The sequence below is a fragment of the Ailuropoda melanoleuca genome, chromosome 6 (assembly GCF_002007445.2).
Source record: "Ailuropoda melanoleuca isolate Jingjing chromosome 6, ASM200744v2, whole genome shotgun sequence".
NCBI lineage: Eukaryota > Metazoa > Chordata > Mammalia > Carnivora > Ursidae > Ailuropoda > Ailuropoda melanoleuca.
The window spans coordinates 74,705,363-74,732,471 of record NC_048223.1 but is presented as its reverse complement, the minus strand read 5'-3'; the positions used below and the strand labels follow the sequence as shown (position 1 = coordinate 74,732,471).

The 27,109-nt window shown below is 52.5% G+C and overlaps 3 protein-coding genes across 5 annotated transcripts in view; 1 reads left to right on the top strand and 2 right to left on the bottom strand.

Annotated features, from left to right (window-relative positions):
* Positions 1-4,517: 4,517 nt before the first annotated feature.
* Positions 4,518-10,227, top strand: PCBD1 (pterin-4 alpha-carbinolamine dehydratase 1). 2 transcript variants are annotated; one of them, XM_034662646.1, is made up of 5 exons: positions 4,518-4,886; positions 7,578-7,709; positions 7,946-8,026; positions 8,604-8,718; positions 9,798-10,227. In XM_034662646.1, the coding sequence occupies exons 1-4, from the start codon at positions 4,884-4,886 to the stop codon at positions 8,700-8,702; spliced, it is 315 nt and encodes a 104-aa protein (XP_034518537.1). In that variant the 5' UTR covers positions 4,518-4,883; the 3' UTR covers positions 8,703-8,718; positions 9,798-10,227. The 2 variants fall into 2 exon arrangements, with proteins under 2 accessions (XP_034518537.1, XP_034518536.1); XM_034662645.1 differs by lacking the exon at positions 9,798-10,227 and having other exon boundaries at positions 4,528-4,886; positions 8,604-9,138.
* A 1,298-nt stretch (positions 10,228-11,525) lies between these two features.
* SGPL1 (sphingosine-1-phosphate lyase 1) overlaps positions 11,526-27,109 on the bottom strand; it is a 59,420-nt gene continuing 43,836 nt past the window's right edge. Inside the window, exons 9-15 of one of the 2 annotated variants that reach the window (XM_011234153.3) lie at positions 26,873-26,978; positions 25,218-25,316; positions 24,433-24,582; positions 22,956-23,194; positions 15,611-15,757; positions 14,543-14,663; positions 11,526-14,093 (exon numbers count right to left, since the gene is read on the bottom strand). In XM_011234153.3, coding sequence (XP_011232455.2) covers positions 13,953-14,093; positions 14,543-14,663; positions 15,611-15,757; positions 22,956-23,194; positions 24,433-24,582; positions 25,218-25,316; positions 26,873-26,978 — 1,003 coding nt within the window. In that variant the 3' untranslated portion in view covers positions 11,526-13,952. Of the gene's footprint in view, positions 14,094-14,542; positions 14,664-15,610; positions 15,758-22,584; positions 23,195-24,432; positions 24,583-25,217; positions 25,317-26,872; positions 26,979-27,109 lie in introns of those variants that run through there. The other variant, XM_034662643.1, reaches the window with a different exon arrangement.
* Positions 17,127-22,549, bottom strand: LOC117802692 (sphingosine-1-phosphate lyase 1-like). The gene is made up of 5 exons (XM_034662644.1): positions 22,070-22,549; positions 20,595-20,700; positions 19,125-19,223; positions 18,341-18,490; positions 17,127-17,382 (listed from the first exon to the last, which is right to left on the bottom strand). Exons 1-5 carry the CDS (start codon positions 22,126-22,128, stop codon positions 17,233-17,235), a joined length of 564 nt encoding a protein of 187 aa, XP_034518535.1. The 5' UTR covers positions 22,129-22,549; the 3' UTR covers positions 17,127-17,232.

The following is a 27,109-nucleotide window of genomic DNA, read 5'->3' as shown; positions in this document are numbered from 1 at the left end:
TTTTCATTTCTTTTGGAATAGGATTGCTGATTTATAAGGTAAGTAGATGTTTAACTTCATAAAAAACTGCCCAACTGTTTTCCAAAGTGGCTGAATTGTTTTCTATTTCCAGCAGCCATGTGTGAGCGTGGCAGCGGCCCCTCACCAGCAGGCGGCTGACCTCTAATGGTATTGGTACAGGATCCCAGGCCCAGAATCGTTTCCAGCACCAGGCCGGAGGGGCAGAGGGATTGTTTCTCCTGCTGGAAAAGAAGCTACAGTGGATCTTTCTGTGGGCCCTGGGAATGTTTGGTATGTGGCCCTCTCCTAGTGACTTAGGCTTTTGGTCCTTTGCAACAAGGGTCTGTAAGAGGAGGGCGGGGTTTGGCACTTTCCCCATAGCAGCTGCCAGTCCCCTCTGGCCCTCGCTCAGCTGCGAGGTCTTCCTCCCATCTTCCACCCCAGCACCTGCTGGAGTCCCTGTATGCAAACTGTCCCTGTGTCTGGGGCCCCCAGCTATTCAGGCTGACATGCCAGCACACACCTGGCTCCCAGGTATTTGTTAAGATCTTAGCTGATTTCTGGGATACCTGGGTGGCTCAGTCTGTTAAGCATCTGCCTTCAGCTCAGGTCATGATCCCAGGGTCCTGGAATAGAGCCACGGTCGGGCTCTCTGCTTAGTAGGGAGTCTGCTTCGCCCTCTCCCTCGGCCCCTGCCCCACCCCCACTTATGTGCTCTCTCTCTTTCATCTCTTGCAAATAAGCAAATAAAATCTTAAAAAAAAAAAAAAGATTTCCACTGACTTCTTCCCCACGTATATGGTGGCTTTGTGTCCCCCTCCCTCAGCAAGAGCTGGCGCAGATGAGCCCGCTGTGTTCCTCCCTTGGAACTCAGGCTCCTTGGTCGCCCCGTGAGCTCAGCGTCCTGGCGAACAGGAAAAAAGCGCTGATTTTGCAGTATATCCAGGCTTCCCCCTGTTAGTGCGGGAGCAGCACTCTGCAGCTTCTATGCCCTGGGTGGAAGCAAACCTTCCTTCCTGTCTTTGCAGCCTTTCCTTCCACCTTCTTCCCACCGCCATTTCTGTCAGCTTGTTTTTAGCACTCTGCTTGCAGGTACCAAGCTTTGTTCAGGAATCTATGCGTCCCATTCTCTATTGCTGTATGACAAGCCACCTCAAAGTCTGGTGGCTTACAAGGAAAATGTACTACTAGTTCTCATGGTCCCATGGATTGGCTGGTCTCTGCTGGGCGATGTTCTCACTTGGGTCTCACATGGGACTGCTGGGGCCGAAGTCATCTGAAGGTCTGGACAGCCAAGGAGCCCCCATCCCATGCCGGCAATGATTAGGAGAAGCCACAGGCATGAGCACAGACAGTGAAGGTCTGCTGGAGGGCCGTGTTCGAAGCCTAGCTAACATCCTGCAGACCACCACATATAAAAGCGGACCTTTCACATTCAGGTCTTAACGTGTATCTAACCATAAAATTCACAGAAGAAAAGGAAGAATATTATCATGGCAGGAAAATTATCAGATAAATCCTCAAAAGCACACAATTATAAAGCATGGAAAAAAGAAAGAAAAGAAAAGAAAAGAAAAGAAAAGAAAAGAAAAGAAAAGAAAAGAAAAGAAAAGAAGAAAAGAAAAAGAAGCCCAGTACACCAACATACAAAATTTCTACCAACAAAGGACACTAGGGAGGAAGTTAGTATACCGATGGCCAATGGGAGGAGATATTTGCAATATTGAAAATGGACAAGCATTTAGGTCTAGATATAAACTCCTGCAAATCAGCTTAAAAAAGAGAGCACTGTAGGGGCGCCTGGGTGGCTCAGTCGTTAAGCGCCTGCCTTCAGCTCAGGGCGGGATCCTGGTGTTCTGGGATCGAGCCCCGCATCGGGCTCCTCTGCTGGGAGCCTGCTTCTCCCTCTCCCACTCCCGCTGCCTGTGTTCCCTCTCTCGCTGGCTGTCTCTCTCTGCGTCAAATAAATAAAAACAAAACAAAACAAAAACAGAACACTGTAAACTCTTAAAAAAAATGGAAAGACTATTAAAAGTCAATTTACGAGCAATAAGCCCCAAGTGCCCACAAGCAGATGAAGAGGTGTTCAGAATCATTAGTAATCAGAAAAAACAAAGTAAAACAGCGAGCTCTCATCTTTTACCTATTAACTTAGCAAAAATTGAAAAGCTAGATAATGCCAAGTGTGAGTATTACGTGCGAGCAATGTTGGGGAATAGAAACCCTCCTTCACACGAATATACGTGACATGAGGACCAGCACAGCCGCTGCCCACAGCATCTGAAACTATTTTGGGGTATGTATTTATGAGGAAATTGCTGGATTTATAGGAGATTTATATATTTATATACTTATATTAAGTTGCCTAAAAAACTGGCCACAGGCCGGAGAGCTACTGAGTTGGAAGAGATGTGCACTGCGGTATCACCTTTGTTGTTCGGTTCCGTGTGTGGTGCACACGCACATGCTGGGCGGCTGGTGGTGGCCGTGGCAGGTTGCTGGAAGCTACCCGAGTGCTGCCCCTGGAAGACTGATCACCTATGCTGGGTGCCCACCACGGAATACTGCACAGCGGTTGGAAGCTACAGATTAAGTATATATACAGCAAAAATAGGGGAAAGAAACAGAATGAGACATGGCACACAGATCCATTTACAAAAAATAGAAAGACATTCGATGAAACAACAGCACCTGTCGCAAAACATATACAAACAAAAATAGCTATTAACACATTAGAGTCCACAGAGTAACACACTGGGAGGAGAGGAATAAAAGTGTAGCATAGGGATGAAGGTTAATGGGAAAGAATAATTGTTTTTGAACATTAGAGAACTTGTATTTCCTGACTCCAAGACTTAAACAGCTATAGAAATCAAGATGTATGACATTAGCATCAAGATGGACAAACAGGGGGCGCCTGGGTGGCTCAGCTGTTAGGCGTCTGCCTTCGGGTCAGGGCATGATCTCAGGGTCCTGGGATCAATCCCACATCAGGCTCCCTGCTCGGCGGGAAGCCCGCTTCTCCCTCTCACACTCCCCTTGCTGTATTCCCTCTCTTGCTGTCTCTATCAAATAAATAAACAAAATCTTTAAAAATAAAAAGATGGACAAACAGATCAATGAACAGGATAGAGTTCACCCATATAGGTTAATTATAAGCAAACCACACATATACCGTCAACTGAGTTTTTACAAAGGTATAAAAGCAATCCAGTGGAGAAAGGAAGAACTGATTATCCATATGAAAAAAGTAAATTTGGATCCATAACGCAAAGCATAGGAAAAATTAACAAAACGGATCATAGACCTAAATGCAAAACCAAAAACTATAAAACACAGGAGAAAACATCACACAAAGGAAACATAACAGAAGACATTGGGGTATGCAAAGATTTCTTAGTTGCAACACCAAAATACTAATGCATAAAAGTGACATTGGATAAATGTGATTTCGTCAAAATTAAGGGCATTTGCTCTTTGACAGTGTGAAACACAAAGAAAAAAAAAAAACTGGCAAACCACCTCTTTGATAAACTGCTCATATCCGGAATAAAGAACTCTCAAAACCCAGTAAGAACACAACTCAAAAAGGGGAGGGGGAGCAGGAAATGTAAAGGCAATTTATCAGATTTACCAATGAAAATAAACACCTGAAAGAGTGTTCAATATCATTAGCCATTAAGGAAACTCAAAGGAAAACCACAATGAGATACCACTACACATCAATTAGAAAGACTGAAATGAAAAAGACCGACCATAACAAATATTGGTGCGTCTTGCGGGTGTAGGCCAACTGGAACTCTCATACACCGCTGGTGGGGGTGTAAAATAGTACTACCACTTTGAGAAGCAGTCTGGCAGTTTCCTAACAAGTTATAAACACACATCTGCCGTATGACCTAGACATTCCGCTCCTAGACCTTTACCCAAGAAAAATGAAAGCAGATATCTAAACAGACTTGGATGGGGAAGCGCATAGCAGCTTTATTTGTAATAGTGAAAAACGGCAAATAACCCAAATGCCCATCAACAAGCGAACAGATCAAATTGTGGTGTATCCATACAATGCAACACTATAAAATAAATTTTACTTAGCCTACTTAGAAAGGAAGAAACTACTGATACATGCAACCACAGGGGTGAGCCACAAAGGAATNCTTTATTTGTAATAGTGAAAAACGGCAAATAACCCAAATGCCCATCAACAAGCGAACAGATCAAATTGTGGTGTATCCATACAATGTAACACTATAAAATAAATTTTACTTAGCCTACTTAGAAAGGAAGAAACTACGCTGAGTCATAAGCCAGACACAAGAGTATACACTGTATGATTCGCATTTACATAAAATTCTAGGAAATGCAACCTAACATATTGGGCCCGGAAGCAGACGAATTGTCGTCAGAAAAACAAGGAAACTTGTAGGGACCATGAATATGATATGTATATGAGCATGACCGTAGTGATGCTTGCACGAGGGCTCACATATCTCAAAACGCATCAAAATGTACCCTTTAGTTATGTGCAGTTTCTTGTAGGTCAGTACCTCAATCAGGTGCCTTTAAAAAAGAAAAAGGTAATCTCGCGTCCAGGGTAGCATGGCTGGTAAGTGGCAGAGCGAGATTCAAACGCAGACGTCAGCACCCGGAGCCCGAGTCGTCAGCCCATGAGCTCCGGGTAATCAGAGCCCGGAAGAAAGTGCTGGAAGGGAACAGAGGCCGAGTGCGCGGGTCGCGGCCGAGTTAACGATTCCCGGTGGGCGGGTCCTCTTGGCCCCTCCCGCCCGCTGCCCCGAAAGCCCCGCGCCGCCCGCCCGCCGCCGCCACCTGCTGCTCGACCGCGTCCGCAACTGCGCCCCGTCCGCACCTGCGCCACGCCCGCCATGGTGAGGGGGTCGCGCGCCGCTGCCCGCGGGGCCCGGGCGCGCGGGAGGGCGGAGGAGAGGAAGGGGCCGATCGCGGGGGGGACCGTCCCTGGGAGCCCCTCGCCCGCCGGCCGGTCGCCGGGCTTGGAAAGCCGGCGTCTCCGCCCCGCTGCCACCCAAACCCCCGGTGGTGCTCCGGGGCGAGCTAAGGCCGAGAGAGGGGCGGGCGGTGGCGCGGCCCCGTGACAGTGAGGCGCAGCCCAGGCCTGGCCCTGCTCCCAGGTCCGTGTCGCCGGGGCGCCTCGCTGCTGCAGGCGGGCTGTGGGCGGTGGGCCCAGGGCAGGGGTGGGGTGGGGGGAGAGGCAGCTGGTGAGCCCGTAGGCAGCGCCTCCCCCTCGTTGCGGGTTCTCGTCCACACTGAGAGGAGGGGGGCATGTGTGTCGGAGTGTGAGTAGGAGAGAGGGTGGGTGTGTGCTACTTTGCGCGTGTTTTCCTCCCTCCTCACCTGCACTTGTGGCACAGGGGCCGGGAAAGGCCTCCGTGCACCCGGCGCCGCCCGCTGGCCGCAGAGCCAGCTCCTGGGGACCCGATTGCTCAGGGGCAGCCCTCCTCTGGGCTGGGTTTTCCCCCAGGCGGGCCCTGGCCCTGTGCTCAGCCCTACTTCAACACCCCCACTGAAGGAGAGCCCTGGCAGGGGAGGAGTGTGTAGACTGGGGAGGAGTGTGTAGACCAGGGAAGCTTTACTGAACAGCCCCTTTCTGGTCCCAAAGCCTGAGGAGCAGTTGGGACTGCGGTGACAGCTGAGAAGGCACTTGGAAAGCTGTGGCTTGGAGGGAGGGGAGTGGGGGGGTGAGGCCGGCTGTGTGTCCCTCCGAGGCCCCAAAGATGCAGGGCAGGGCGGGTAATCAGTAACCTGAGCGCACACTCCCCTGGATGGCTTGGCCAGGCCTGGCCAGTGATTTACTAAGCAAACACTGCCCCTTCCCCCACTCTGATCCCAGCTCTGAGGGGTTTGTCATTTCAGGCCCAGGCTGTGAAACTTAGGGGATCCTGGAGGACTCTAAAGGTCAAGGGGTGCCTCCTAGGAGCTCATTAGTACCCACCTACTTCTGGGCCAGAGAACTAAGCAGTGGGTTCTGATGCCTGGGCTGACATCATTCATCCTGTTGCCTGGATACACAACCAGGCTTATCAGCCACTGAGAAAGGGCAGGCTCTGGAATGGAGCAGGGGTTGGGCGCAGGATGCAGATCTCACAGAGCCCAGGAAAGGAGCCCGACCAAGCCAGATCAGTCCAGAGAAAACAAGCGTTTTCAGGAGCGAGAGAAAGATTGACTTTGAGGAGGCTGTAATGCTTTTCTCCTTGGACCCCACACCTGCAGGGCCTGACCTGCCTGCTAGCCCCAGAAAGTCTCCTTTTACAAATGCAGATGGAAAGCCCTTAATAAGGACGGCTTTACTAAGTGTCCCATTGGCTTCTCTTGCTGATCTGAAATGGAAGTTCTGGGCCCCTTCTACCTTTCAAGCCGAGGGAGGTGAGTGCCACAGGGCCGCCCTGCTGGACAGTAGCAGAACTGGGGCTCGAACCAATCCTGCTGACACCCCGCCATGGCTGCCAGGCTGCCGGCTGCCTCATGAAGCTAAATTAGCCTCCCTCACATTCTCTCCCCAGACCTTACTGGCTCATTTTCCCTTCAACACTCTAGAGCTTCTGTTGCAGAAGTCTCAATTCTGGGATCCCTTCAGTGCCTGGGCCTGGATCCATCCCCCCAGAGAATGGAACCGGCCTTTGCTTCCTTCTGTTTCTGAGGGTTCCATTTGGGACCTGAACTGTGTGCCAGCTTGGGCTGCCTGGAGGACACTTTACACAATAGGTAAACAGGCTGAGGCACTAGGTTTGCCAGTCGCCCTTGGCCAAGTTCCTTCCACTGTGGGCCCGAACCCTGGGGCTCAGGCTCCCCAGGCTGACGGAGTAGACAAGAAGGTGGGAATCCGAAACCCCCAGGCCTGGCAGCTGGTACTCAGAGGCTGCGTGGGGGGCATACCCCCGGGAGGTAGTACCCGTGGGTGTCCACTGTGGTGTGGTGAAGAATCACCTGGAAGGTGTTTTAAGTGCTGGCTCCTTTGCCAGGGCCCGGGCCGCAGACTCACACCCCCTCTGAGAACAATGCCTGTGCTCTCACAGATGGAGGGGGAAGTGGGGCAGAGGAGAACCGTGGTCATTTTCCCTTTCCAGGCCTCAGTTTCCTTGAGTCATAGTGCGGGCATGGGGGTGAACTGGATACAGCCCATAACAGAAAAAGGAAGGTTGGACAGTCATGGGTGCTCTTTTTCTGAAAAGTTGTATAGCAACACATTTGCATCTGGGCTTGATTTTGCTTTTATTCCCTCATTAACGTAAGAGACGTATGGTGGGGGGGCGCTCTGTCAGGCTTTGGGGGCAGGGGTGCGGAGTGTTGCTCAGCCCCAGTGACTTGCGTCACATCTCAGGATTTTGTTCTCTGAGCAAGGTGTCAAAATCTAAGAACCTATCGGTGCGTGAGCCAGGGCCCCACCCTGAGGGCAGGGTGCCACCCTCAACACCTCCCTGCCCATTGCTCTAGACCACGCCGCCTGAGGACCGTGGAGGCTGGCTAACTTCTCATGACTGGGGCCCTCTCCGGGGTCCTGGAGAAAGAAAGGCCCGTGGGCCTCTTTTGATTTCCTCTCCCAGGCTGGCAAAGCGCACAGGCTAAGTGCTGAGGAGAGGGACCAGCTGCTGCCAAACCTGAGGGCTGTGGGGTGGAATGAGCTGGAAGGCCGAGACGCCATCTTCAAGCAGTTCCACTTCAAAGACTTCAATCGGGTATGTCGCCGGGTGGGACAGGGTTTCCGAGACTGGGGCGGATGGGGTTACACCCCAGAACTTGTTCTCTCCCTCAAAGCCCTGCTACCCGAGCCCCTCAGACACCCCCCCAGTCGGGCTGGAGTGTCATCCTTGGGGACTGGAGAGTGGGGAGATGGGTCTTGGGTTCTCCCTACCTGGAACTCTCGAGCAGCCCTCTCTCGGAGCGCTGACCCGGGTCTCACTTCACTTCACAGGCTTTTGGCTTCATGACGAGGGTGGCCCTGCAGGCTGAGAAACTGGACCACCATCCTGAGTGGTTTAACGTGTACAACAAGGTGAGCGATGCGAGCCTGCTGCGGCCGGCCGAGTTCTGAAGGCCCTTCGCTGGCCTTCCCTAGGGGCCTCCCCACCCGTAGTCGGCCTTCCGCTCCTCCTGGTCCTTTGGGCTCTTTCCCAGGATCAACAAGCAAAACAGTCAGGCTCACTACAAATTAAAGAAGTGCCAATGAAAACACTCGCGAGAGAACTTGTGGTTGGGGTAGACAGTAAGCAGGCATCGAGAAGGCCGAACCACAGAAGGCAAGCCGTGGCGATCGGCCGGATTCATGGCTAATAGCTCTAAATAAATGGCTTAAATCCTCCCGGAGGTGTGGAGGAATGAAAAAGTGGTCACCTGAGCTGAGAACACGCATGCCCCGCAAACAGATCGGACTGCATGACGACAGAGCGCAGGCATTGAACACCTGTCATGGGCCACGACGGGAGGGTTGGCACCGTCGCTAGAGACGCTCGGGAACGCAGCCCCCAGGCGAGAGCGTGGTGACTGGCTGCTTCCCTGGAGCACGTGGTGTGGCCGAGCCCCACAGCTGGGACCCTCTCCTGCTCTGGGCCGAACCTCTGGTTTTGTTCCAGGTCCACATCACGCTGAGCACGCACGAGTGTGCCGGCCTTTCGGAACGGGACATAAACCTGGCCAGCTTCATCGAACAAGTAGCAGTGTCCATGACCTAGGCCCCGCCCTTCCTCTGTGAGTTCTTCAGGGGAAGGGGGTGACTGCATCGGGAATCCAGGGAGGGAACCGGGGAGCCCTGAGGTGTGGCTGCAGCCGGAACGGCCAAGTGGGTGCTGCTGCCCCCGGCTAGGGGAGAGTCCTTGCTATGTAAGGAGATGCCAGCGTCGCCGCCCTTTCCTCCCCACCCCGCTCTTCATCCTCGGCGCTCTGTTACACGTACACTGACTACAGTCTTCCCTTGCTGGAAGACTTCCCACGGCAGTAATGGTCTTCTTGCCAGGCTGTGTCCTGCTCCCTTTCTAATTCATTTCCCAGGAAGCTGTGTCCGAGATGCACCAAGTCTTAGCTTAGAAACCAGGACCCTAAAGTCAACCCCGCTGTATGTGACAGAAACATGTGTGCTTTTACCTCAAATAAAACTAGTGTTTCACTTGGTCTCAGGCTCTAGAACCTTCCTTTCCATAAGTCAGTCCACATTGGAGTCAACAGGCATTTAAAGCCCTTATTCTGTGGCAGGCACTGTTCAAGGCATTGTGGGGGCAGAAATGGGACCAGACCACCCTGCCTTCGTGTAGGGGTATTAAGCAGGAAGCAGTTAACTACCACTAGGCAGGACGAATGAAGGCAACACTAGAGGCAAGGGCAAGAAATGAGCTAAGGGAACATGAAGTGACGGACTTGTGCCTCAAAGACCTGAATGGCATTCCTGAGGCAGGGATGGCCGAAGAGGCAACCACGACTAGAAGTAAAGGTATGCAGGACACCTGTACTTATGCACGGTGGGATCTACGACTAGAAAGGCAGTCTGTGGTCTACAACATCCCAGGGGGAGATTTCGAATCCTGATAGTGTCTTACAGTTTCTTAGAGACATAGCCAGAGTCTCAAGGCTTGCCTGCTTTTACTATGTAAGGGAGAGGACAAAAATCCTAGCTTAGGAGGTGATGGGCGGCTTAGCATCTGAGGAGTTAAGGAGCAGAGTCCTACAGATCAGTCCTCCAACCTAGTAACTCTAGGATAGACTGTTCCCACTAATGTGCTGTGACTGGGAAAAGTCGGGGGGGGAGCACAGAGCACAGTCTTGTCTCTCCCCAGTGCACGCCACGTGGATGGCAGTCCGCGTATGCCATGATGCAAGACTGTGGGACGTCCTTCTCCGGATGGGTTCTCATCCAAGATCCCCTAGCCTGAAGCTGCCTGCATTCCAACCTGACTTGCAAATGCTGGGGTTCCTTGGAGCAGGCACTTAGCAAAGTCACGACCCAGTCACCCTGGATGACAAGGGCCAGAAAAGAGGCAGAGGTGGTGTCTGAGAAGTAAGCATATTGTTGGTAAGCGGCACCAGCAGGATCTGAGGGCTAACAATACCTATGTCAATAGCAGGCTCTCAGAAAACTTAATCAAAACCGATGAGAGGGGTGCCTGGGTGGCTCAGTCGTTAAGTGTCTGCCTTCGGCTTAGGGCCTGATCCCAGGGTTCTGGGATCGAGCCCCACATCAGGCTCCCTGCTACACTGGGAGCCTGCTTCTTCCTCTCCTACTCCCCCTGCTTGTGTTCGTGTTCCCTCTCTCGCTGGCTGTCTCTCTCTGTCAAATAAATAAAATCTTAAAAAAAAAAAAAAAAAAAAANAAAAAGATGAGATTCCAATGGTAGCCGCCATCTGCTCCACCTCTGATTTCCCTTTTCCTAAGTGTGCTTTCATCTGAGGACTGAGGATTAGGGGTCAGAAGCCACCAGACATGGAGGTATGGAGCACGTGTTATGTCACCTTCCTGCCTCTGCTTACCCACTGGATCAGGGGTTGAAAGATGCCAACCTAGAGGACACTGCAGTTCTATGAAAGGCTTTGATGTGGGGCAAAGACATAAGCGATATTTTTTCAGAAACAAATGTTTATTCTACAATTCGTGCCAATAACTGAAGTTGTAGGGGAAGATGTTAAGGAGAGATTATGAAAAAGAAAGCCCAAGAAAAAGGATGGCACTTAAGACTTCAACTTGAGAAAAGGCTCGCCAACAGCTGCCTTTTGCTGACCCAGAATGTAGTTGGTGGCTGTCAGGTCAGGCCTGTCATTACTTCTGCCACTGATGGGTCTGGCTACAGGTGGCTCGTTGCTACCAAGAACCCACAGAGAAGGCAAAGGGGTTCGCAGCAGTTAAATGGCAGGTGTAAGGACCCAAACACCAATTCTTGGATGGGGGGCCAGGCCCCCTAACCAAGCATATTCTGGCCTCATCCTCTAGGGTTAACCCCAAAGCAAGCAGGTGCTCAGGAAACCAAATCATTTAGCAGAAAACTAGCAAAGACGGCATTCCTTGGCGTGATTCTGGCAAAGTCCAAACAGGTTGAAAAGCTGGGTTACCCGAGTGACAGGCCCCAGGACCTTTGGGAAGACTTCTCACTTCTTACTTGTAATGGAACAAGATGCACAGCAGTTACACGTGCAGAGATATTCTGAGGGGTTCCATCTGCTCCCTAACCAAATGTAGGGCTTGAAGCCAGTGCCCCGCTGGGGCCCACCCCAGAGGGCTCAGTCCATCATTAAGGTAGAGGCAGAAGGAAATGGTGAAGAGGACAGAAGACACAGGGCGGGCCCGGACCCTGTGGAACTAAACACCTGAATTCCAGACCTCCTTAAGCAGGTATGGCCAACAGTCCTGGTGAAGCCACCCGTGGAGATGCTCTGGCCCACAGCTAGTGCCCGGAGTCTCCGTGGCCACACACAGCCGTTTCACCACAAGTGGGCGATGTCCCACCGGCAGCTCCACCCGGGATCTCCCACTGACCCCTACATATGCGAATGAATGCAACCAACCCCGTTGGTGAAGATTTCGGTCATTTAATTACTGAATTGCTTTTTAAGATATTATTGCTGCAATTAGGAAGGGAGCACTGAGCTGGGAAGAAGGAGGTTAAATACAGAAAAGATTTAAAAGAGGCAAGTACCATTTTCCAAGTATAAAACCAGTAATATTAAAAGTGACATGGCAGTATAGTCACACGACTGCTTACTCCACATGGAAACCAGACAGTACAGTTTCTGCAGAGGCCGATGTGACATCTGATAGCAACACGACATCTGAAGACCTTCTGCCTGCCTCTGCCAGACTACATGTTCCTAGGCGCGCATAGAATGAAAAGCCCACAAGTGTCGAGGGAAACTAAGGCTTGTGATATAAAGTGGCTACAGTTTATCCCTTTGAAAAACACCACCGCCCCCGGGACAGCAGGGCCGTCACAGCAGAGGAACGGCCGGCAGACACTGCAAGCAACAGCATGCTCTGTCGGGCACAGGCGTCTCCGTTTCAGCAGCCGACAAACCACAGTGGTGCCTGCGAGGTGGTTCTGGGTCCCTGGTCTTCCTCCAACAGCATGAGCGCGCCGGGCGCCCAGGAGCACTGGCTCAGAGCTCCGGCCACAGCACCGCTCGGAGCTGCCCCCCAGTTCGGCGACGGAAAGGAACTCGGCTCCCGTGTCCAAAGGACCTTAGCCTCTCCCTCTAACACACACACACACACACACACACACACACACACACACACACCCCTCCTGGAACCCACCACGCCCAGGAGGAACACACACACCAGCCCTGCAATGACACAGCCAGCTAGTCGCAGTTATTGTGGAGAAGTACAGTGCCAACGGCCACTTCAGACAAACGTGCTACGGAGCCCGGGGGAACGTCTGGTCATCCTGGCTCCCCCCGGCCAGCATTCCCAGCGAGGGAGGCCGGAGGAGGGCAGCTGAAGAGGCTGAATGGTTCAAGAGTCCCTGAGAAGGGGAATGGAACAGAGGATATTTTCCCCTGACTTATCCTAACGTCCTCCCCCACCCAAATAAAAGCCCAAAGACTGGCCCGTTTTCCCTAGGGCCTGGGTCAGGAGTAGCCCCCACTGCTCACTGCTGAGGAAAAAGGCACACGATATGTCGTCTTCGGAGGAAGACACTGGCTCCACCGAGATCGGGGCCCTGTGCAGGGGCGAAGAGAGTGAGGAGTGGGCACAGGGTTTGGTCCTGTCCCTGCACCACCCTGAGCAACTAGTCTTAGGAAGGAATCCCAGGCCCCAGGCCCCAACTGACAGTTGCCATCATGCCTTCCTAGTCCAAAGTTAGCCGGGGATGAGAAGAGTCCAGTAGCTGAGGCTAAACTGCCATATAGTACCTCTGGGAGCTGAACAGACGGAAAGAGGCAGGAGGGACACACGAATGGGGAGGGACGTTTCCTTGCCTGGAGGCTCGCTCACACCCTCCTTGCAGCCACCTAGGGGAAGTCAAGGCAACTCATGGTGCTCCGAGCTGTTCCTTCAAGCAAACACATTCTCATACGTGATGGCTTACAGCAGTGGGGGACGGGAGGACAACCACCAACTCTGTGGACGTGTATTCGAATGTGACACTCAGAACTTGAGAAAAGGCTCTGGTTTCCAATCCTCAGCAGCCCAGGAGAGGGTTCAGGTGTGCTCTGACCACTGCCAATGCAGACAGGCAGCACCAGGGCCGGAAAGGCCTGGGCTCTCTGGAAACCACATCCTCTTCCTAATCCAGGGGAACAACCACAAACCCATGGGAGCGCAGTTTCAAACACACATTTCCAAAGATGGTGGCCGCCAAGTATCAAATGGGGACAGCAGAGGGCCACTCCGAAGCCTGCCTTGATAGACCGAGCGGATACGCTCGGCCACTCTAATCCCGCCGAACAGGAACAGCGGCCTGTCCGTGTCCTGGAGAAAAAAGCTGAGGTGCAGTACAAGTGACTCTGTGAGACAACCCACCTACTCAAACAGGAGGCTGCGAAGGCCTCGTGCTTAGAGGGTATCTAACTCCCACCCGGGAACATCTTCCGATCTGCCTCACCAGTCTGCCTGAGAGAACAAAGAAAACCTTCTTTACCACATAAACCATCCCCCAGCCTCCGTAAGGACTCAGGACAAGTCAGAGCTGCCACACAATGATTAAGTCAAGTTGAAAGCTAGAAAGTTAGAGAAGGACATGGCTAAAACAATTCCTAGGGTAACATGTGAGAACAAGGGCAAAATAATTAGGTAACAGACTCCTTCAGGCTCTCCACATTAAAGACATGGAAGGATGACAAGAGGAGGAACAAGAATCCTGAGGATCAAGCCGTCTCGTGGTCTGTCTCGTCGTGCTCCACGGAGCAAGACCAGATGCTCAAACTGCGTGTGGCCTGTTCCACACCCCAAGAACCCTGTGAAGGCCAGGAGCCCCTCGAGGCCACGGGGGGGTCCAGGCTCAGCGGGGTTTCGGAGAACCATTCATCTGGCTGCTCTGAGTTACAGTGTCAGTGCTGAAAAGGCTGTCCAAGAAGACCGAGGACAATTCTGCGACCAGGTTCCTGTCAACAGTCGTCTGGGCCATGCCGTAGATCGCACCCTACAAATCCAGTCAGAGAGCATTACTGGCGATGAGAAGTATGGGGGCAGAGATGAGCTGTGGCTCTGATCTCCCTGTTTTCCCCATCCCTGCCTTCCATGTCCACTACCCTCCCCGGCTCCATGCCCACCCCAGGCAGTTCTGCCATAGAAAGTTCCAGAGAAAACAGGCTTATTATCTTTCCTGTGTCAAAATTTTCTGTTCAAAGGGACACGACCAACACTTGCCTTTGTACGACACATTCAAATTTACAAGGTGCCTTACTTGCAGCACACCTCACTTGAGACCAAAAAGCCTGGCAACGGGTGAGGTAGAGGTCATCAGCTCTAAGGAATAAGGGTTACGCAGAGGGGACAGAGGCAGGAACAGACTCGAGGTCACCTGGTTCTCCCAAACCCCCCCCGACACCTAAACTTCCACGGGAAGAAGAAAATCCCAAGCATCCCTACCATTCCTGTGGTCTTTGCTTTAGGGTTCTTCATGATTTGAGTGACAGACTCCCGGATGTCCTTTAGGAACTGTATGGCTACTCGCTTCCGGGTGTGTACTAGCGTGATGCAGAAATGGATACTACGGGAGAAGAGAGAGACAGGCAGAGATGAACCTTGGGGAAAGAAAGCAAAGTTCTAAAATACAGCAGCCCCACATACTGGAATTTACTGCTCGCTTTTTCATGTTATTTGTGACAAGTGTTCCCAGTCCTGGGACTCGGGGCTCTCAAATACATGGGCTGTCAAGCACGGGCCGGCACGGCGGCTTCATGCCTCCACGTGAGCAACAACAAACCGACAGAAGGAGTACGGCTGTCTGTTCTGTCCCACCCCTCCCCTCAAAAGCTGTCAACTGCTGTGCCTTCAGCCATGGGACCGCCAAGCGGATGCTCTCCTCCTAGATGATAAAGCCTCACGGACAAAGGGCCATAGGGGTCTTGAAGGGCTTGAAGGCACAGAAGAAACTCTCACGCCCCCTAGAGGGAAACTGAGATACAGAGGGATCAGGAAGAGGAGGAAGCTGAGTCCAGGGGGGACTGGCAAGGGCACCACGAGGTCAAAGGCTCGGGAGCACACCGGGGAGACCTCTGCTGTCGGGGTGTGCTCTTTATTTACAGGCACTGTGAGAGATGAGATGACAGAAGCATAGTACAGGACAGAGCAGTGGGTCTGAATGATCAGAGGCCCTGTGGAAGGTTCTGAGCTAAGTATGACTCAGGCAAGGAGCGCGTCGGCGAAGGCAATCTGATGGCAGTGTACAAGATGGGGTGGGGAGTACACAGCCCAGGAAGAGGGCAGGGGCACGGTGGAGGGGCTCATGACCGACCACCAGTCTCCAGAATTGAAAAGCTCATCGTCTCGTCCTTGATACTGAGTAATTCCAGGTGGCGAGACGAGAGCCCACAGATACTCTGTCGGCCCCGAAGCGCTGCCCTCGCTGTCCGTCTCTAGGCTGTGGCTCACCCTGCTACCCGGGTTCTTGGGAAGGCCCGGAGCAAGGAAGGGCAGGAGGCCGCTCCGGCTTACCTGGGCGGGAACTGCAGCTGGTTCAGGTTCCAGCCCTTAGCAGTCATCAGGTTAAACAGTCGGTAGATGTCAAAATCTCGGGAGCCCAGAGCAATGACAGACAACTGAGGATTCCCAAAAACAAAGATGCCTTTGATATTTTCCAGTCTTAAACAAAAAAAGGAACAGAAAGGACATTTCAGCCACATATACTCCTGTTAAATCATGCAATGTGTCTCCTATAACACAATCTATCTCTTAGGGCTTCAGGTCGCTCACCTTCGAAAATCAGGCAGCGAGACTGAGATCAGTGGTTCCCAAATATTACAAATATTCAAAGGCCCAAACCCCACTGAGCTCCAATGAGTCAGAATCACTGGCTCCTACCCTGTCTGCCCAACTCCCAAATTATGATGTGCCCCAGGGGCGTCTGAGGCATAAAAGACACGCTTAAAAAAAAAAAATCCTGGCAAAATAACCCCTCCATCTCTGCAAATTAAAAAGTCACATATGTAATCCCTAAAGCAAGAAATGGTAGAGCAGTTCTCAACAGATGGGTGTTATCAGCCGGGTATATGCAGGCTTTGTTCGAACGAGACATGCCTACTGGCCACTTTCACTTGCCCTCCAGATTCTGAAAAAGCCTCCCCAGTGCGGGTGAACCGCAGACAAGCCGGGGGCACACGAAGAGCTGTGTCAGACAAACGTGCAGCCTCCTCCTAGCCTCGTCTCAGCCCTGGGTTTCCCCGCCCGCCCTTCCCATTCCCTCTGCCTCCGATGCCGTTCCACCAGCGAGTCTCCGAGCGTGCGCCCTGGACCCGCAGCTCCACCATGCACCGGGGGCCTCCCAGACACGCAAGTGCTCAGACTCCCATTCCAGATGGACGGATGAGAATTCCAGAGTGGGGCCCAGCAGCCAGCGTCGCGACAGGCGCGCCCGATGATGAGGACGCACGCTCAGGTGCGAGAACCACCGTCTAGAGCAGTAAGCTGCACGGCGTATCAGCGCTTGGTAAGAGCTGTCGGCCATGAAGACGCCCTCGGAGACACGATGGCCTCTGGATGAAGCCTGGGTCTGACCCTCCAGGTCCCAGCAGAGCAAGGGAGCGTCTCCTCCCAGGCCGGCACCACACTGCTAAGCTGCTGTCCTCAACCCCTGGTCACTGGGGGACGGGGAATAGGCTGCGAGCATGGGTGCGTGGCCAGGCAGACGCCTCGGGCCTACGGGCAGACCAAGCAAGAGACGAGGCAGAACCCCAGTCCTCCACACATACTCTGACTTGAGGAAGCGAGTGGTTTTGATGATCTGTTTGGTGGCTTCGACATAGCCGCTCTCACCGAAGTGCATCAGGGCAGCCCAACAGGCTGCACTAATGCCTCCGGGCCGGGAGCCCGCGATGGTCGGGGAAGCGTAGATGCCGCCCTGCCAGTCTGTGGCCACAAAGAACTGGTGGCTCCTGTACTTCTTGTCACTGTAGAGCAGCACAGAGGAGCCTTTGGGGGCGTAGCCGTACTGCGGGGCAGAAGCAGAGAGGTGAGCGCGGTTCCGCAGGCAGGCCCGCCCCGCCAACTCCTCACGCACACGCTCCTTCACGGCCCGCGTCCCGCCGCGCCCCCTCGCACGAACACTCAAACTCAGAACATTAAGGGTGGAGGGCTGCAGGGATGGGGCTGAAATGCCCTCTGAGGGCTGAGGCGTGCGAGCCCCCCTCGCCAGCACGTGGTTTCTCTGATGTCAACAGGACTCCAGCGCGGTGCGTCGGGATGCAAGCAAAGATAAATTCCACTGGAAACTGGGGAAAAGGCCGGAATTCATGACACCTGGAGCAACTAAGTTCACGCCCTGACTCCTTTCCCGTCTCTTTTGCTCAATATTGTACTTCCTTTGTAAGAACATTATGGTGTTCAGAATCTAGAAGCTACTGAATCCAGCCTAAAACAACCTACGTACTTGGTTTCCTTGCAGAAACGTGCCCTCCTTGTGAGCTGCCATGGCAGCAAACACGGAGCTAGCTCCACTCCCTGGCCCACACGGGGAGAGACGGCAAGGCGGAGGGCGGGGGCAGGGGGCCGAGGCGAAATCCAATCAGAGCCTGACAGAGGAAGCGCGTGCAGAACAGGTCTCCACTAGACTCGAGATGAAAACGAGCTCTGCGAGCATCGTCGGAACAAAGCACCCACTCCCGAGGCTGCTGCTACTTCTCCCACATCCGCATGTAGCTTCACAGCGCTCCTGACCAACCTAGACTTAGTTCCCGGCCACCAGGGGTGGCGGCATCCGAATGTGCCTGAGCACGCGGTTCTTCCCTTTTCCAAGGGACTCTCCCCTTAGCGGGCTGCTGTCACGTAGGGCTGGCAGCCAGGGTGGCAGGTACAGCACCAGCACAGTCCTCTCAGGAATTCCACTATCAACTTCATCACTACCCTCCACCCCCCCCAAAGAATCGCAAAGCTTCAGGGAACATTTTTCTATGGGCCGCTGTCCTGGCATGTCCCGGCTACATATAGTCATGAGGGCAGAAACTCTCTCAGCCATACGCCACAAAGATAATAGGTCCCTTTTCACAATCACGTGTCACCTTTAGCACCATACTTTGTCACCAGAACCAGCTAAGCGGGTGAGAGCAAAGAGCCAGATTTAATTTTACTTTTTGGGCGAGAAGTTAATGCTTTAACCAACTTATTTCGTTGATAGTATTTGAAATAATCAACTGCCTACTCTGATTAACACTGGTCCCTTCCCTATCTCACCTTGTGGGTATCAGCTGAGATGCTGGTCACGCCTTTCACCTGGAAATCGAATGGCTGCTCCAGCGGGTATCCGGCTTTCTCCATAAAGACGATGAGGAAGCCCCCCAGACAAGCGTCTACGTGAAGAGGTATTTTGTATTTGACAGCCAGCTAGTTCCAAAAAACAAAGACCACAAGAGAATTTCACGTATAGCCATATAACAAAAACTTTGCAAGACACAGGTGGAAAGGTGTGCTGTAACCACAGACCACTATAGACTGTGTCTTTCAGGCTTTAAAAAACTGGCTAGTTTGACATTCCTAATAAAGCTCACCTTTCAAATGTATTCAGGCTTCACAATAACTCCTCTGAAATGTGGTATTTTATATTTAAATATGCAGGGCCTCAACCTCACTATAAAATCAAGCAGGAGGCGAGTAGCCCTCTGATGCAGGGGAAAGGTCCCGGTTTAGTAACTGCAGAGTGGGGCGGAGGGGGTGCTGGGGGGCGGTGCTCTTGGATGCCAGCCTCTGTAGGCAGGCTCCTACATGCAGCTCACCTTCCCGGCTGAATCGAAATGCCGGTACTCTTTCAGAATATCCAGTTTTAACAAAGTCTTCTTCCCACAGCAGAAGCCAGTAACTTTCTGAGGCTCCAAACAGAGCTGTAGGGCTTCCTATGGGGCTCGGGAAACTTGTGCACAAATCTAAACCCACACCTCCCTCTCCTTGCCGCGTACTGTACCATTAGATTCTATTTTTAAATCTCAACTTGAGGGCCCAGCAGCCAATTTCTCCCGTGTACCTTGGCCACTTCCGGGACAGGATCAATGATGCCATGAGGAAACTGGGGGGTAGAACAGACGAGCATGGCCGTGTTCCTGGAGATGGCTCTCCTCATTGCCTAGGGGTTTAAAGTGGAAAGGAAAATGAGAAGCCACGTCGAAGTTCCTCTTCCGTGCTGCTGCTAAGAGAACTCCAGGCTAGCAGCTCCGGTCTGCACTCCTCTAGCCCGCCTCTTCCACCTCTCCAACCCGGGAGAAGCCCACAGCCCGCGACGGAGGCAGCACGCAACACGGCCAGAGGGGTCCATCTGGTGAGGCCACAGCATGGCAAATCACTGTGGGAGGAAAAAGGGCATCGGGCCAAGAGGCAGCGGAGCCTGTGCGAGTCCCCATCCCATGCACGAGCGTGGAAACCTGGGGCAAACGGCTTAACTCTACCCAGACAGTTGCCTCACCTGTGCACTGCAAAAGGACTGACAGTCTCAACAGCCTCCCTGGGTTGTCACAAGGCTCAGACGCAATTCTTACAGCGTCCGGACACTGGCAGGTTCTCCATACAGGCACGGCATAAAGATAATGACTAAAGGACTGGCCCTTAAAAAAAGAAAGCCTGCCATCTGTGACGACATGGATGAACCTGGAGGACACTCTGCGAAGTGAGGGAAGCCAGGCAGAGAGACAAACGCTGCATGACCTCACGTATGTGGCACGTACGACAGACTCAGAAGCACAGAGTAGCACGGCGGTTGCCAGGCCGGAGGATGAGGGGCACCAAGCTGCAGTGATGCCTGACAGGAGTTCTGGACCGCTTGCAGACGGCCATGTGACCACGCACAACTATACTGCACTGAGTGCCTGTCGTCAGCTAGAGGGCGAGAGAGTGGCCTTATGTATTCTAATCCAGGGAAAGGAAAAAGAAAGAAGATGGTAACTACTTGGGGAGATGGAATATGCTCCATAGTGCGACCAGTGACCAGTCTGCAGTGGGCACCCGTGTCATCAGACAGCAGCTGGCACCTGAGATACAATTTTGTATTTGTCAATAAATTAATTAGTCAGTTAATATGTCAATAAAGATGGCCGGCGGACATAACGCTAGTGCTAATAAATTGGGTAGTTTAGTTCTGAAAAGATACAGTGACTATTGGATTGGCGAGGATATGGACTCGGGCCCACGAAAACCACAGGGAGCGTCCTAGGGCAAGTCAGTCTGTGCTCATTTTACAGAGAGGAGAAAGGGATGTTGTGGAAGCAATACCCGGATCTGCAAAGTCTCAAGTCAGGGCCTGGACCTTCTTGCTATCAGAGCTCATGAATTTATGAAAACCCTGAGCCGCGTTCCATCACCGGCCGGTGGCAGCTTGTCAGCTCCGGCGCCTGCAGTCAAAGGCCTCTGGAGCCTCTCTGCGCGCGACGCTGGAAACGCCAGTCAGTCAGGTTTGTCCCCGCTCCTCACCATCCATGGCCGGAACGGCCCTTCGGGGACTCACCCGAACATCCACCTCCATCATTCTGTTCAGCGGGACCCGGATAATCTTCATCCCAAAATAATTGGCTGCTTTGTCAAACGCAGCATGGGCACTTTGGGGGGCCACACTAAAAGGGAAGAGGGAAATGAAATCCAGATAAAAACAGGGTTCAAGAGAGAGCCTAGTTAGCAGCTCACCTACATCACCAGGAGTAAACTTCTAATTATTTTCCTCACATTTTTACAAGTGTTTATATTGTCTTACTTTTCTTTTTAAGCACAAAGGAAAAGAGGTCAACTGATTTTCTGCAGAAATCTTCTCCATATGGTTTAGGAAACCCCCAAAGCATAAATTAGGGCTGACAGGTAGAAGACGAGGGACTGGGAATCTGGATCAGAGCGGCATCAGGCAGAGCCTTCTCGTGTTGGCCCTCCAAAGCCAGGGAGCCGTTGGCGGGGGCATACTGACATGACACGTGGCCAAGCAGGAACCCGAGACTGCTTATATCAGGTCAGCGGTTCCTTCCAGGTCTGCAAGCCCACGAGCCTGTGAGAAACTATAATTCCTATTGCTCCTACACACTTGGAAGCAGTGCTCCCAATATACTGAAATGGGGGTGCCTGGCTGGCTTGCTCAGTAGAGCCCACGTTGGGCGTACAGCTTACTTAAAAAAACAAAAAAAGACACATAGCACTGGAAAGGAGACTGAGTCATGGTTAAGTATTTGCTTTCAAACTTCTCTAAATTACTGCACTCTCAAAATCATTGTGCGCCCTTTAAGAAAGGAAAGACCCTATCACTGAGCACCGAGCACTACGATTTATGTATGGAGAAAGATGGCGGCCTGATTTAGTCTCCTAGGCTAAGGAGGACGCACAGCATGAGATCACATGCAACCCTTAGTCACTGACACTTGTGGGAAGCCAGGAACCCCAAGGATGTAGTACACACACTCTGGGCAAAGGGAGGGTCTAGAGAAAAAAATGCAGCCAAATATCAAAGTTATGTCCATGGGGTGGCATTATGGGTAAATCTCAAAAAGATTTAAAAAATTTCTCCTCCCTGAAAACAGCCCTCAGGCTGAAATTTTCTTAGGAAGCACCCTGAGGTGGCCTATTATATTTAGGTAACCTTCACTGAACTTCAGGGAATTAGAGAGTTTTCCTTAGGCTCCAGATCACTTATAATAAACATCACAGAATTCAAAGATGTAGTCCTGTTACTCTGTCACTTTTAGAAAACGGGTCTCATTCTTGCTTTCAGCATATACCACGTATAAACTTGGGGGTTGGGAAAGGGGATGAGCTTTAAAATTAACTGGCTGATCCACTTAGGATTCGGTGGAATGTGAAGGGACAAGGGTCAAGGGTGCAGGACAGGATGAATGAGGACTGGAATTGCCAGAGGAAGAGGGAAGAGGAGTAGAAAACAGATGGTCAGGTTGTTTCCAACCGCAGTAGTCCAAACAGATAAACCCAAAAGCCACACATACATACATTTCTGGAGTTCTGATCCCGTTCTCAAAGGCCAGGTCCCGGTAAGCTTTGCAGGCCATCAGTATGCTTTCTGTTCCCCCAGAGGTCACCTGGAATAAAGAAGAGATGGCATCCACAGAGTGGAGCGAGGGACAGCTGTCGGCACGCACGTCCCGCCTTATCTTGGTGGTGTCTGATGAAGCAGCAGGTAAGGTCTGGGATGCGCTCTGCAGAACAGACACCGCGTGTCTTCCAGAAGGAAATGTGGCTTTAGTGGCTGAGCCCAATCCTGGGTCACGAGAGTAAAAACTACGAAAAAGGAAGGAGCAAAATCTCTACACTGTATGGAAAGATGCCCTATCTCCCCAGACATCACCAGCGTGCGGTCTCTTTACACTTCTGCTACTCGTCCAGATGCAGTCAGGACGGAGCATTTTACATTGCTCAAAAACATATCAGGATTACAGAATCTGATTTAAATCTCCAATGCCCACTGCAGGATGAAACTGCAGTCACAAGTCTAGTGAACNCCAGAGTGGGGCCCAGCAGCCAGCGTCGCGACAGGCGCGCCCGATGATGAGGACGCACGCTCAGGTGCGAGAACCACCGTCTAGAGCAGTAAGCTGCACGGCGTATCAGCGCTTGGTAAGAGCTGTCGGCCATGAAGACGCCCTCGGAGACACGATGGCCTCTGGATGAAGCCTGGGTCTGACCCTCCAGGTCCCAGCAGAGCAAGGGAGCGTCTCCTCCCAGGCCGGCACCACACTGCTAAGCTGCTGTCCTCAACCCCTGGTCGCTGGGGGACGGGGAATGGGCTGCGAGCATGGGTGCGTGGCCAGGCAGATGCCTCGGGCCTACGGGCAGACCAAGCAAGAGACGAGGCAGAACCCCAGTCCTCCACACATACTCTGACTTGAGGAAGCGAGTGGTTTTGATGATCTGTTTGGTGGCTTCGACATAGCCGCTCTCACCGAAGTGCATCAGGGCAGCCCAACAGGCTGCACTAATGCCTCCGGGCCGGGAGCCCGCGATGGTCGGGGAAGCGTAGATGCCGCCCTGCCAGTCTGTGGCCACAAAGAACTGGTGGCTCCTGTACTTCTTGTCACTGTAGAGCAGCACAGAGGAGCCTTTGGGGGCGTAGCCATACTGCGGGGCAGAAGCAGAGAGGTGAGCGCGGTTCCGCAGGCAGGCCCGCCCCGCCAACTCCTCACGCACACGCTCCTTCACGGCCCGCGTCCCGCCACGCCCCCTCGCACGAACACTCAAACTCAGAACATTAAGGGTGGAGGGCTGCAGGGATGGGGCTGAAATGCCCTCTGAGGGCTGAGGCGTGCGAGCCCCCCTCGCCAGCACGTGGTTTCTCTGATGTCAACAGGACTCCAGCGCGGTGCGTCGGGATGCAAGCAAAGATAAATTCCACTGGAAACTGGGGAAAAGGCCGGAATTCATGACACCTGGAGCAACTAAGTTCACGCCCTGACTCCTTTCCCGTCTCTTTTGCTCAATATTGTACTTCCTTTGTAAGAACATTATGGTGTTCAGAATCTAGAAGCTACTGAATCCAGCCTAAAACAACCTACGTACTTGGTTTCCTTGCAGAAACGTGCCCTCCTTGTGAGCTGCCATGGCAGCAAACACGGAGCTAGCTCCACTCCCTGGCCCACACGGGGAGAGACGGCAAGGCGGAGGGCGGGGGCAGGGGGCCGAGGCGAAATCCAATCAGAGCCTGACAGAGGAAGCGCGTGCAGAACAGGTCTCCACTAGACTCGAGATGAAAACGAGCTCTGCGAGCATCGTCGGAACAAAGCACCCACTCCCGAGGCTGCTGCTACTTCTCCCACATCCGCATGTAGCTTCACAGCGCTCCTGACCAACCTAGACTTAGTTCCCGGCCACCAGGGGTGGCGGCATCCGAATGTGCCTGAGCACGCGGTTCTTCCCTTTTCCAAGGGACTCTCCCCTTAGCAGGCTGCTGTCACGTAGGGCTGGCAGCCAGGGTGGCAGGTACAGCACCAGCACAGTCCTCTCAGGAATTCCACTATCAACTTCATCACTACCCTCCACCCCCCCCAAAGAATCGCAAAGCTTCAGGGAACATTTTTCTATGGGCCGCTGTCCTGGCATGTCCCGGCTACATATAGTCATGAGGGCAGAAACTCTCTCAGCCATACGCCACAAAGATAATAGGTCCCTTTTCACAATCACGTGTCACCTTTAGCACCATACTTTGTCACCAGAACCAGCTAAGCGGGTGAGAGCAAAGAGCCAGATTTAATTTTACTTTTTGGGCGAGAAGTTAATGCTTTAACCAACTTATTTCGTTGATAGTATTTGAAATAATCAACTGCCTACTCTGATTAACACTGGTCCCTTCCCTATCTCACCTTGTGGGTATCAGCTGAGATGCTGGTCACGCCTTTCACCTGGAAATCGAATGGCTGCTCCAGCGGGTATCCGGCTTTCTCCATAAAGACGATGAGGAAGCCCCCCAGACAAGCGTCTACGTGAAGAGGTATTTTGTATTTGACAGCCAGCTAGTTCCAAAAAACAAAGACCACAAGAGAATTTCACGTATAGCCATATAACAAAAACTTTGCAAGACACAGGTGGAAAGGTGTGCTGTAACCACAGACCACTATAGACTGTGTCTTTCAGGCTTTAAAAAACTGGCTAGTTTGACATTCCTAATAAAGCTCACCTTTCAAATGTATTCAGGCTTCACAATAACTCCTCTGAAATGTGGTATTTTATATTTAAATATGCAGGGCCTCAACCTCACTATAAAATCAAGCAGGAGGCGAGTAGCCCTCTGATGCAGGGGAAAGGTCCCGGTTTAGTAACTGCAGAGTGGGGCGGAGGGGGTGCTGGGGGGCGGTGCTCTTGGATGCCAGCCTCTGGTAGGCAGGCTCCTACATGCAGCTCACCTTCCCGGCTGAATCGAAATGCCGGTACTCTTTCAGAATATCCAGTTTTAACAAAGTCTTCTTCCCACAGCAGAAGCCAGTAACTTTCTGAGGCTCCAAACAGAGCTGTAGGGCTTCCTATGGGGCTCGGGAAACTTGTGCACAAATCTAAACCCACACCTCCCTCTCCTTGCCGCGTACTGTTCCATTAGATTCTATTTTTAAATCTCAACTTGAGGGCCCAGCAGCCAATTTCTCCCGTGTACCTTGGCCACTTCCGGGACAGGATCAATGATGCCATGAGGAAACTGGGGGGTAGAACAGACGAGCATGGCCGTGTTCCTGGAGATGGCTCTCCTCATTGCCTAGGGGTTTAAAGTGGAAAGGAAAATGAGAAGCCACGTCGAAGTTCCTCTTCCGTGCTGCTGCTAAGAGAACTCCAGGCTAGCAGCTCCGGTCTGCACTCCTCTAGCCCGCCTCTTTCGCCTCTCCAACCCGGGAGAAGCCCACAGCCCGCGACGGAGGCAGCACGCAACACGGCCACAGGGGTCCATCTGGTGAGGCCACAGCATGGCAAATCACTGTGGGAGGAAAAAGGGCATCGGGCCAAGAGGCAGCGGAGCCTGTGCGAGTCCCCATCCCATGCACGAGCGTGGAAACCTGGGGCAAACGGCTTAACTCTACCCAGACAGTTGCCTCACCTGTGCACTGCAAAAGGACTGACAGTCTCAACAGCCTCCCTGGGTTGTCACAAGGCTCAGACGCAATTCTTACAGCGTCCGGACACTGGCAGGTTCTCCATACAGGCACGGCATAAAGATAATGACTAAAGGACTACTNGAAACCTGGGGCAAACGGCTTAACTCTACCCAGACAGTTGCCTCACCTGTGCACTGCAAAAGGACTGACAGTCTCAACAGCCTCCCTGGGTTGTCACAAGGCTCAGACGCAATTCTTACAGCGTCCGGACACTGGCAGGTTCTCCATACAGGCACGGCATAAAGATAATGACTAAAGGACTGGCCCTTAAAAAAAGAAAGCCTGCCATCTGTGACGACATGGATGAACCTGGAGGACACTCTGCGAAGTGAGGGAAGCCAGGCAGAGAGACAAACGCTGCATGACCTCACGTATGTGGCACGTACGACAGACTCAGAAGCACAGAGTAGCACGGCGGTTGCCAGGCCGGAGGATGAGGGGCACCAAGCTGCAGTGATGCCTGACAGGAGTTCTGGACCGCTTGCAGACGGCCATGTGACCACGCACAACTATACTGCACTGAGTGCCTGTCGTCAGCTAGAGGGCGAGAGAGTGGCCTTATGTATTCTAATCCAGGGAAAGGAAAAAGAAAGAAGATGGTAACTACTTGGGGAGATGGAATATGCTCCATAGTGCGACCAGTGACCAGTCTGCAGTGGGCACCCGTGTCATCAGACAGCAGCTGGCACCTGAGATACAATTTTGTATTTGTCAATAAATTAATTAGTCAGTTAATATGTCAATAAAGATGGCCGGCGGACATAACGCTAGTGCTAATAAATTGGGTAGTTTAGTTCTGAAAAGATACAGTGACTATTGGATTGGCGAGGATATGGACTCGGGCCCACGAAAACCACAGGGAGCGTCCTAGGGCAAGTCAGTCTCTGCTCATTTTACAGAGAGGAGAAAGGGATGTTGTGGAAGCAATACCCGGATCTGCAAAGTCTCAAGTCAGGGCCTGGACCTTCTTGCTATCAGAGCTCATGAATTTATGAAAACCCTGAGCCGCGTTCCATCACCGGCCGGTGGCAGCTTGTCAGCTCCGGCGCCTGCAGTCAAAGGCCTCTGGAGCCTCTCTGCGCGCGACGCTGGAAACGCCAGTCAGTCAGGTTTGTCCCCGCTCCTCACCATCCATGGCCGGAACGGCCCTTCGGGGACTCACCCGAACATCCACCTCCATCATTCTGTTCAGCGGGACCCGGATAATCTTCATCCCAAAATAATTGGCTGCTTTGTCAAACGCAGCATGGGCACTTTGGGGGGCCACACTAAAAGGGAAGAGGGAAATGAAATCCAGATAAAAACAGGGTTCAAGAGAGAGCCTAGTTAGCAGCTCACCTACATCACCAGGAGTAAACTTCTAATTATTTTCCTCACATTTTTACAAGTGTTTATATTG